This window comes from Eumetopias jubatus, unplaced genomic scaffold, assembly GCF_037043125.1.
Source record: "Eumetopias jubatus isolate StellerSeaLion01/CBP00866 unplaced genomic scaffold, mEumJub1_p1.0 scaffold_3, whole genome shotgun sequence".
In the NCBI taxonomy this organism is placed as follows: domain Eukaryota; kingdom Metazoa; phylum Chordata; class Mammalia; order Carnivora; family Otariidae; genus Eumetopias; species Eumetopias jubatus.
The window spans coordinates 194,222,511-194,234,118 of record NW_028274809.1 but is presented as its reverse complement, the minus strand read 5'-3'; the positions used below and the strand labels follow the sequence as shown (position 1 = coordinate 194,234,118).

At 54.9% G+C, this 11,608-nt stretch overlaps 1 protein-coding gene and 1 pseudogene across 1 annotated transcript in view; both read left to right on the top strand.

Moving 5' to 3' along the window:
• Positions 1-2,472: 2,472 nt before the first annotated feature.
• Positions 2,473-11,608, top strand: part of GAS6 (growth arrest specific 6) — a 35,475-nt gene continuing 26,339 nt past the window's right edge. Inside the window, exons 1-2 of the mRNA XM_028087370.2 lie at positions 2,473-2,551; positions 2,816-2,982. Of these exons, the coding sequence (XP_027943171.2) occupies positions 2,473-2,551; positions 2,816-2,982 (246 nt within the window). The remainder of the gene's footprint in view (positions 2,552-2,815; positions 2,983-11,608) is intronic.
• LOC114196633 (FUN14 domain-containing protein 1 pseudogene) lies at positions 10,930-11,521 on the top strand (annotated as a pseudogene).

Genomic DNA, 11,608 nt, shown 5'->3' with positions numbered 1-11,608 from the left:
CTTTTCTTTAGTGACAGAGAGTGGGCCAGTGATTTTGCCTGGGAATGGAGGTGAGGGTGGGGCAGGGACACTCAGGAGGGGGATTACCAAAGAGCACCAGGAAATGTTTTTAAGTGATGGGTATGTTCTTATCTTGACCGTGGGGGTAGTTTGACAGATATACACGTTCATCATAGACATGCCAAAACTTATCATGCAGCTTATATTTCCCCATGCCTCAATGAAGCTGCTCTAAAAACAAAGAAACCCTAATATGATTGATTTGGTCAGCACCCAGCACACTGCCTTTGAAGACAAAATGGCAAGTACTCAACTCAGTTTATTGAGTGGATACATAAGGGAATGGTCTTAGTGCCTTGAAATCATCATCACCCACAGATGAGATGGTGGAAGGGAGAAGGCAGAACTTTCATTTCCCTACAAATACATCACTTCCTATACCCCCACTTTGACCCCACTTCACACTTTCATCCCACTTTGTCCCTGGCTGGAGAAGCCACTGGCTTTCCTTCTCTGACCACAGAGGGTTGATAGTCCATACAGAGCATCTATGGCCCTGGGTCTAACTGCCCCTTGTGGAGGTGAGCTGTCTACTTCATCATCATTATTTCAGGGTATATAATAGAGTGCCTGACAGCTCTTTCCAGCTTTGGAAGTCATTATCCAAATTGTTTCTTATCTATTTTCTGTTTCTGCCTTAGTGGGAGTTTCTGCATTGGTAACAGAGTTAGCTTGGGTCAGCCACTTCCCTTACCCTCTGCATTTGCTTTCTGCATTCTGCAGTGATCAAAATGGTCAGGTGAGTGTGAAGGCATTTTATTAAACCAAGTCTCTACATCATGGGAGGTGTTGGGGTTATTGAGATACCAACTCAATACAAGGGGTGAATGGGGAAGAGGGAGGAGGGGCTTGAGGTCCAGGTCAACAGGTCAAGGCCCCTTCCAGGGCAGATCATGCTAATACATGGTCACCTGAAGCCCTGAGTCCACACCCAGTGTCCTTCCCAGAGGGACACATAGAGGCCGTGACACTCACTCTTACTGGGATCAAACTCTGAGAATTGCAAGAACTCTATAAGCTCTCTTCACCAAACACACACAAATAAGAAATAATTGCACACACTTCCTGAAACCTGTCCATGGGCCAGGGGTCTGGAAACCTAGGAAATAACAGAAGTGCAAATAATTAATTAAAGATCTGTGTAAATACACCCTCGAGAATGTATCGCCCCACCCAGATTTTTGAAACCAGCACTTCTCCTTAAGAACAACATGCAGGAAATTGAATGTACTGTTCTTTCCAAGCCCATGGCCTTGCGGGGTGCTTTCATCACTTGCCGCCGAGGAGGGAGAGAGAGCTTTGTAGCTCGGGATCACAGGTGCAGACGACCTACCTATTAAAGTGTTAATGCTCTTTGAAGAGTGCTTTCATCAAAGTTCAACTCCCCGAATTTAACATATTAATGCTTATTAACCCCACCTTCAAACCTTGACCTCAAAGAATCCACAGCAATGACATTTCATTCCCACACTACAGAAGGTGAGGAGAAACTGAGGTCTGGACTCTCAACGTTGAGCCCACAAATAAGATGACCACGCATTTGGGGTGCGGGGGCAGGTCCCAACGGGGCCCTGTCCAAGCCCCTTCTCCCGCGCCGCTGGGGTCCCTGCCGTCTTCGGCCCCCCGTGAGTGGGCTGCTATGTTTTGGTTGTGGTTGTTTGTGTGTGTTTTGCCCGTGACTTTGCGAAATATCCCGGACCAGAGACAGAAAGTCTTGGTCTCTGAGAACTAGCACAATGTTGCATTCAGCTTAAGTATCTACTGGGAAACCTCAAGGTTTTCAATGTCATCATTATGGGAAACAGAGATTACAAAAGGAAATAATTTCATCTCACTCCCTGGACCTCGCTGGGATTCGGTGTGACCTCAGTTTAGCTTTTCTTTGATGGTTTTAAGTCTTGAGAAAATATGCTCAAGAATGAAGAATCCAAAAACGATGCGGTAGATTTGGGTTGGGGGTGGCGATGGTGGGGCGAGGTCGGGGCTTCAGTCTGGCACCTGGTCGGTCACCTTGTACCTGGCTGTTACTTCTTCTTCCCGTTTACCCCAGCCCCGATTAGATACCGCCCGAAGCAGCCACGTCCGCGGGACCCGTTCCCCCGGGATCTCCGGTCTTCGTGGCGAAAACCTGCTCCCGCGCCGCCCGCGGGTGGGAGCCGGCGCGCCCCGCCCCCGCGCGGCCCCGAGGCCGGTCCTGCCCGCGCGCCCCGCCCCGGCCCCGGCCGCGAGCGCAGAGGTGCCGCCGCCGCCGGGATGTGACCTTCAGAGCCGCCTGCACGGGATGACCGGAGCCACCGCCCCGCGGCGCCCGCGGCTCGCCACGGCCTCCCGGGTGCTCTGAGCGCGCGCGCTCCCGGCCCGGTCCTCGTCACCCCGGCCCTCGCCTTGCGCTCGCCCCGGCCCGGCCCCGCCATGCCGCCGCCGCCCGGGCCCGCCGCCGCCCTGGGCACCGCGCTCCTGTTGCTCTTGCTGGCCTCCGAGTCCGCGCACAGTGAGTACCAAGCGGGGTCGCGCCGCGGGCCGTGCCGGGAGTCCCCCTTCCCGCCCCAAGGGACCCCGCCGCCCCCAGGTGCCAGGGGAGCGCCGGTGCCGGCTCCGCGCGCGCCCCGGGCCCCGCACCCTCGGGCCCGCGCGCTGCCGCAGCATCCCCCGGCAGGCGACTGGGAGGACGGCGCGCGCGGGGCGGGGTTGACGGCGTGTCCCCGTTCTGTCCCCGCTCTCTCCCGGCGCCGTCCTCCCGCCCGCGTTCGGGCAGCCGTGATGCTGCGGGCGCGCGAGGCGGCGCAGTTCCTGCGGCCCCGGCAGCGACGCGCCTACCAGGTCTTCGAGGAGGCCAAACAGGGCCACCTGGAGAGGGAGTGCATTGAGGAGCTGTGCAGCCAGGAGGAGGCCCGGGAGGTGTTCGAGAACGACCCCGAGACGGTGAGCGCGCGGGCGCCTTGGGATTCGGGGCTGTGTGGGACCGTGGTGCGGAGCGTTGGGGCCGCCAGGGCACCCGGAGCGCTGTCCCCGCAGCGCTGCACTGCGAACGCCTGGTCCTTGCGCACTGCTGGGTGCGCATTGCTGCTGATCCTCGGGGTTGCTCCCGGCAGACTTCCCTTCCCCCACTGCGCAGTGAGCCATTCGTGTTGGGGGGACCCTGCTGCGGTCAGGTCTCACATCCAGAATCCTTGAACACCGTTCGGGAATGGAGGAAACACAGCGTCATAGGGGTCCCCTATCCCACCCTCAAGCCTGTGCCACATCTTTTGAGACCCATTCCTCCTGGTGACTCCAAGGGCTCCCACAGTTGTTAGCAGATGTGTAAGTGGGTCCTCAGTTATCTTCCCCCAGCAGGCCTCTGGAGGCAGCCACTTTAGTTATTTGTTTAAAGATTTATTCATGAGAGAGGGAGAGAGAATCTCAAGCAGACTCCCAGCGGAGCCCGGAGTCCTACCCCGGGCTCCATCTCACCACCCTGAAATCACCACCCTAGCTGAAACCAAGAGTCGGGTGCTCAACCAACCTTGCCACCCAGACGCCCCTGAAGGAGCCACTTTAAAGGAGATAGACACTATACAACACCTCTACCCTTTTTAAGATGTAAAAGAAATACAACATTTAAAAGCCCAAACAGCTTCCTACCCCTCCCCCCACAGATGCATTGGAAGTGAGGTGTGGGCTGCCCACAGCCCCTGGATCCTCCTGGAGGGGGATGGAGTGTGTGCTTGAAAGAGGAACTGAGAGATGTGGAGTCTGGAACTGCTTGCTACAGCAGGTCCCAAAATACCACTACAGGAATAGGGCCAGAACATATGTGGGAGGGCTGGGCGGGGGGCCGGGCTCAGGGGCCAGCCAGGGTGACCCGCATGGGGCGCCTTTCAGCAAGGTGCTCTTTCGAAGCAGCGGGTGACTCCAGGAGCCTGGCTGTGCTGGCTCAGGACACACTCTATTAATAATGTCCTTGGGGAATGTGGGGCGTCGGGCAGCCAACTGCAGGGAACAGCCCCGTGTGGACTCAGCATCTGCTCAGGAGCCTGCCCTCTTGCAGGAGCGGACCTGCAGGACCCTGCTTGTGTATCTGTCCCCAGGCAAATGCCTTTGGAAAGTGGGAGTATGGAAATTGGATGGACTTTGTACCATGAGGTCAGGGTGATTTCACAGCTGTTTTTGGTTCTACCGGAATTTTTCTTTTAGAGAATTCTGGGATGAAATAAACTTTGCATGCATTAAATGGATGGTTCTGTGTGGCCCATATAGGCTTTTATTTTCACTTGTATTTCTCATCAATGGGCATGACAACCCCTTTTCGGCCCTTTCTGAGGCAAGCTTTAACAGCATGGCCGGCCGCAAGCTGTTCTCCTTGGGCAAGTTGTTGCCATGGGGCCACTCCGGAAGGTTGTTTTCCCCAGGGCCACTGCCCTCCGAGTTCACAGCAGCACGGTTTCAGTGTTGCTGTAAGGAACAGGGTTGCTGATCTTCTCTGGCCTGTTTTCCGGTTTCTTTAATGATGAATCCTGGTGGCCCCATGAGTCATTCCCTGCAGAGGATTGCTGAGGGCCTAGCAGCAGGGCCGTGTGCCTGGCCACCAGGAAGCTGCAGGATTGTGTGGCAGGTGTGGGGTGCTCCCCCACCCCAGACCCTGTACAGAGACCATGGGATAGGGCTTGGGTGACAAGAGTTAGGGGCAGCGAGGCTACCACCCACCCCAACCAGCTCATGCCCAGCCAGGCCGCACTCACCCAGGACAGCAAGGCCCTGACCTGGCTTTTCCTTGTTGCCTGGACATACTGTGCATTAACCACAGTGTCCTTCCCAGAGCTTTAATCCCCTCTCTGGTTTTAATGGCTTTTATGTTTTAATGATAACTTTATTTACAAATGTCTGCTCCAAAGGCAAGAAAAGGAAAGCATGCTCAAAATCCCGTGATTTTAACGCAAATCCAGTGCTCTCTGGGTGCGTTCCCGTCCAGGACGTCACAGCTGCCCTTGCCTCCTATAGGCCTGTCATCCCTGCGGCCAGCCCAGCGCGGACTTGTCAACTTCTCTCATAGCAAAGCCATGCATAACCATCCAGGATTCTGTCCTCCTTACCAGCCCCTGGCTGCAGGAGTCCCTGCATCTTTCCCTTCATTTACCAGTTTCCCAGGTTAGCCCGGCTATTATGGTGTCTTCCCTCAAGGTCAGCTGGGTTGCAGACCTTTCATTTTAACCTGTTCTTGTGTAGACTGTAGTGAAGACCATTGCCTTGTTGTGTGGATTTGGCCCTTGGGCATGTGGAATGCTGGGAGCTGCCAGGCTAGGAAAAGGGGTCCCCCTCACCACCATGGGGGACTCTGGAAGCAACCAGCCTGTCTTCAGTGGCTCAGTGGGAGCCACACATGACCACCAGCCGGGGCTCTGGCTTTGGTGGAGTTGGTAACACTGTGCTTTCTTGCTGATTTCCTGCTGACGGAGAAGGCAGTTCTGCCCTCTTGGTCCATTCCCAGGGTTCTGGGGCACACCAGTGAGTGAGCCCAGGGAGTGAGTGGGGGAGCTCAGCCCTGCCCCCCAGATGGGTGGGCTTGAGCCAGACCTGGAGCCAGCTCCGGGCTGCAAATGTACTTCCCGATATTTGGAGGCTTCTGCTAGAGCTCGGACTGCAAACTGGGAGTTCCTCCCTGATCTGGCTTGTTCCAGACTAGCCTGTCTTCCTCTCTGGGAAGGGAAGTGACCTTCACAGCAGGTAGCTACTAGCACAATGGCTCCTTCCTGGTTCCAGGGGTTATCACACACCTATGCTGGAAAGGAAGGGGACCTGGGGGGCCTTCCTGACTCCCAGGCATCCTGGCCACCCACCCGCTTCCCTCCTGGGGGCCGACGGTCTTCCCCCCACACTCCTCAGGACCCGGGGCAGGGTCCCAGACTCCCCATTGTTGCCACCACTAACGGTCCTCTGCAGGGCTCAGGCGGAGTTAGATTCCCTCCTTATCTGTTTCCTCTCACAGGGTTACTCTCCCTGCCTGGCATTTCCCTCTCCTTCGCTTGTCTTCAGTCCAGCTTCCCACACAAGACCCCAGCTGTCTCTGAGATTCTCCTAAGCTCACAGGAGGCCAGCCCAGCGGAGTCACCTTCTACTTAAATCCTTTAAGGCAGGCGGGTTCCAGACGCTGGATGCCACCCCGGTAATCAGGCTTTGTTTCCGGAAAGGGTTCTGGACAAAAATCTTAGCCAGCCCCGCCTGACCTGCCGCACAGATGCATTTCTCTACCTCACAGCGCCTGGGAGTCTGGCCCTCGCAGCCAGTTGCAGCCTGGTGGTACGAGAAAAATTCCAGGCCCTAGTTCTTGACCCACCACCTCGTTTCATTGGAGCTACAAACTATTCACAACACAGGCCAGAGGGGAGGTGTGTGACCTGTGCTTGAGCTCACATGAGTCTACCCTCCCCAGTGTCTGTCCATCTCTGTCTCTCAGGTGTGGGGGGACACAGTGGTGGTGGCGGAGGGTCAGCTTCAAAGCGCTGCAGCACTGGCCTCCAAGGACACCTGTCTTCCTGAGACCCCCCCTTCTTTAGGGACAGCTTGGGGACAGGCATCCCTATGGAGATGAAAGCTTCTCCCTCAAGTCGCCCCTCGTTGGGGTGGCCCCAGCAGGGGGGCAGAAGGGAAGGAAGAAGGGGACCTTGTCACCCCCCAGTGACTTGCCTCTGCAATGTGGGTGCCCTGGTTAGGGAGGTGACACCCTGGCTGTGGCCTCCACCATAGCCTCTAGCTGCCCCCTTGCCCCCCCCACCCCCCTACTGCCTCGAGAGCAGCCCCCGGTGTGCACATGGGGTGGCCTGCACACCTCACCCTGCGCAGACCCAGCCTGTCTCCTTCCTTGGGGTCTTTCTGCTCCCACTGACCCCTGTGGACTGAGGCCTCCCCTCCTGGACCCTCTCCTTCTTGGGCTTTTGGCCCTGGAAGGCCTTGGGGAAGCCGGTCCCAGGGGCTGGTCTTGCTTTGTCTGAGTTGGTTCCTGCTTTGCTCAGAGGCTGGTAGACAGGCCGGTGAGACCAGCACCAGCAGGCCTGCTGCCCCACTTTGTTGCCCCATATTCGTGTTACTCCCAGGAGTCCGTAGGGGCTTACACTGGGCTCTCCAGCCTAATAACAGACCAGGCCTTGTGGATGGCACGTCACGTCCTTGCCAGTGGGCCCAACATCTGCGGAAAACCAATTAAAGACATTTTTGGAAAACACTGAACGTCTGCCTTTGTTATTTAGGAACAAAACAGCCTTTTAAGAATCTGATGCTGTTTGAATCCGATGCGGCCTGCTTCTTGAGAGTCCAGGTAGCTGGGGCCAGGCCATTCCAAACACTTCCCAGGCCGTCCCTTTCCTCCGGCACGGCTGGCAGGCACCCCGCTCTCTCCTCTTCCCTAAGTTCGGAAGCAGGGGCTGTTTCTGTGATGCAGCATCTATCGGGGCTCACGTTGGCAATGCTTGGTGCCTGGCTATGCGCATCCAGGAGCCCCCTGCAGACCCAGTGTGTGCTTCTAAGTTTGGGCCCTGACAGGGTACAAGTTCATTGAAAGTTTTATCACTTTTCAGGAGTTGGAAGCAAAAGAATTCGGGAACCACATCAGGCCTGCTTCAGGTGATCACACCAATTACGAACGTATCGTTCAGATGAGAGAGTGATGTGTGACTCTAATATTTGTTTTCTCAGACTTCATTTCTCAGACTTGAGAATTGTTCCTGGTATTAGTGTGCAGGTAATACACATATTTTTTCCACATCTGTCCCCCCTGCGGATACATGCAGCTGCAGGGGTGGGCCGCACAGGCCTGTCCCCGGGGGCTGGCTGATTCCAGCTGTGACTTCCACAGCGCTCCATGTTCCAAGAAGGGGTCCCCACAACCCGGGTCTAGATGACAGGTTTGGGGGACAGATGTGGCATGTCCGCCCAGCACGGCAGGCATGGCTGGCAGCTGCAGGTGTCGCCCCTGGGCGACCCCCCGATTTGGACAGACGTCTCCCTAGCACGATGCTTCCAACTGAGATGGAGGGACTTGTTAGGACATTGCTGTTGGCAGTTGTCAGGGGCCAGTGGTGTGAATCGGTGCAGCGGACCCCAGGTTCCAAGGCGGCCCTGCCGTTTGTGACAGAAGGATTGCCTTGGGTCTGCCCCGAGCGCTTGCCGCAGCTGCATGCCCTGGGCCACTCCGCGTCCACACCATGCTTCCCCTGTGCATGATGCACAGGGAAACACCTCACGAGCACACCATGATTTCGCGTGACTCTGGAGAGGCACCAAAATGCACTTAAGCTTCCCTTTCCTAAGCCAGGAACAAGCTTTGCAGTAGCATTTGTCACAGCGTCCTAGGATGTGGTGGTGGGCCCTCATTCCAGGTGCTCGGGAAGCTGAGGCCTGGGAATTTACGTGGGGACTTGTGCAAGTTAGCTCTTCAGTGGGAGGATGCAGATGGAAACTCAGGTCCCTGGGCCCCAAGGTCAGCATGTCAGCATGAAGCGGTTGACCTTCAGAGCTGAGAAGGGTCTACACTGCCTGCTACTGGGTGACTCCCACATGGTTATGTTTCACCCTAACACTGGCTATGAAAAGGGCCCCAAGACCCCAGCTCTCCCTGTCGCCCCAGTGTGTGTTGGGCACCAGGGGATGGTCCTGGGGGCTGAGGGGGGGTGCGCAGCTGCAGGCCTCAGCTTTCAGCCCTGCCACTGGGTGATAATGCCCAGGATGTTGTCCCACAGGAATTCCCAACAACAAACATGCACATTAGTGTCTGAGGAAGGAAGAGGAGCACTGCGGCCTTGTGGGGTGTTTCTGGGGCCTGCCCCCCTTGCAGGGCTAGCCCGGAGGTGCTCTGGGCTCGACGGGCTGGGGAGCTTCCCAGCAAGGGCAGGGTGCCGTGTTTCCTTCTGGCTTGTGGAATGCTTAAGCAGGCACCGGGTTTGGAGACTTAGGAGGTGAATTTAGAAGAAAGAAAGGAAAGAAGGATTTTGTGTGAACCATGCTTAGAAAAACATGCACAGACTGCATGATGATGGCCTTGGGGATTGAGCCTCTCTGTGCAGGTCGAGGGGCCTGAGCTTGCCCGCTGATAGCAGGGAATCTCTCTGAGAGCCATCGTAAAAACAGTGAGACCTTGGTCGTGAGTTCCTGCAGTAAGGGCAAAAGCCGGAAGGCAAAAGCCGCAGTAAGAGCAATTCAAGTTGTCGTGACTTTGACAAGTTTTCCCTTAGAGGTCAAGCTTGCTAGCAAGACAACACGAAGGTCAAAGGATTAGTCAGTTTTTCTGACCCTTTCTTATGGAAAACACCTTATATTTGTATCATGTAAATAAGCAAAGTTATGGTGACATACAAGTCTCAGCCTGCTTTGTTAAACAGTTTAAAGATTTTTGGAAGCAAAATTTCAGACCATTATTTATTAAAGGAAGTAATACATTCTTAATTTACTGAAAGATCGCGGCTGCTGTTACACTGTAATGTTTAACTGCTGTTACATTGGGCAAATCCAGACAGAAGTCCTAGATAAGAGTCACGCTCAGCTGATGCGGACGTGTCTCCGCCGTGTTGGCCGCGAGCGTCCTGTAAGCCCCCAGATGCATCAGAGGGCAGGAATCTCGGACATTGTTGTGCACAGTGAGCCACAGCATCAGTGCTAGAAGCTGTCTCGGTTCCCCTGGTTCACCGCGTCCCTGCAAGGACCTCACTGACCTCTGAGGAGCTCAAAGAGTTAAAGGAGATTTGGACATGGAGGTATTTACGAGCTGTCAGTTGCCAAATTCTAGAATCTTCCCAGCTGCACGTGGTCCCGTTCAGAAGCTACATCAGGGTTGATTGTGCTCCGTCCACACTCTGAGCCCAGGTAATGCTTCTGTCTTGATAAATGTACATGTTGACCGACTAGGCTTGTGTGGTTTTTGCCCATTTTTGGAAGGCAGATCTGCGCTCAGACTGTTGAGTCGGGTAGAGAGATCACCACAAACCCCGTCAAGCCTCAGAAGAAGCCCAGGGGAAGAAGTGCACGGAATGGCCCTTGGAGGGGATTCTGGAGCTATGGGCTGGGCAGGCTGCTGGGTGAGTGAGCTTGCCCAGGTCACCAGGGCTTCTGGAGCTGGAATTCCAGAACGGGCGGTCCTGAGATAGGGGAGGAGGTGGGTGGCAGGTTGACAGCCCACAGGTGACTGCCCCGTGGGGAGGGTGGGCAGCTCCCTGCTGCTCTTGACTTTTACCCTGTGGGGGGCCCTGAGAGCACAGACCCTGCCAGTCAGACTGGGGTCCCAGGAGTCATGCAGGGCAGAGGCTGATGGGAGGTTCTGCCCACAAATGGTAATTCTCAAGGATGTCATATTGTCCTTTTCTGCAGTTCCCTTCTTAGTGAAGGGACAATCTGGGCGACAACATAATTAAGGAGCAGAGACGGGGGAGGTCCTCTCATGGAAACACTGTCCTGTGGTTTCAGCTCACGTTAGACGAAAGTGGACGGAACCTGTCCTTAGGCATAGGTTCCCGTGTTTATAAACCCTCAGGCAACAGGAGCGTGGGAGAATGGTGTCTGACAGGAAGGCTGGGTTTGTTGGAGCCCTCAACTCTGTTTACACGGGGATGAGCTCTAGCAGGTGGGCTCTCGGCCAAGACAGTGTGCTGAGCTTCCTGGAACCAGGCACTCGCCCATAGATGGGGTGTGAGCTCCACACAGGGCTGCTTCGCTCATGGACGATCCTTGCCAGTAGTGGTGACAACTCAGTTGAGTCTCACATGCACCTGGCTCATCGCCCCCGGGAGGGTGGGCCCTTGGTATGAACGGCAGAAGGAAAGCTGGGCAAATGGCAGTTAATCTAAGGATCTAAGCTTAAAAAATGTACTGGCAGGACCACCTTCAGAGCTGGCCACCGGCGGTATCATGGCAACCCGGAACCCCCATCCCCAAGAGTATGAAAGCAATGATGAGTCTTACGAAGTGTTGGATTTAACTGAGTATGCAAGAAAACACCATTGGTGGAATCGAGTGTTTGGCCACAGTTCCGGACCTATGGTTGAAAAATACTCGGTAGCCACCCAGATTGTAAGGGGGGGGGAGTGACTGGCTGGTGTGCGGGATTTTTGTTCCAGAAAGTTGGAAAGCTTGCAGCAACTGCAGTAGGTGGTGGCTTTCTTCTTCTTCAGATTGCCAGGCACAGTGGCTATGTGCAGATTGACTGGAAGAGAGCTGAAAAAGATGTAAACAAAGCCAAAAGACAGATTAAGAAATGAGCAAATAAGGCAGCACCTGAAATCAACAATATAATTGAAGAAGCAACAGAATTTATCAAACAGAACATTGTGATATCCAGTGGATTTGTGGGAGGCTTTTTGCTAGGCCTTGCGTCTTAAGGATATGAATGTTCTATCACAGTGGAGTCACCTATAAGAAGAGAAATGGTGGCGACAAGGTTTCTCGACAATACTCACCACCAGATTCTCCAGGGCAGCAAGAAACAACTAGGTGGACAGTACCAAACTCACAGCTTAGTGTTTTGCCATTGAAGTTTGGCAAACTAGTATTTGCTGTAAAAACAACCTATAATAGTATTCCTGAGCAA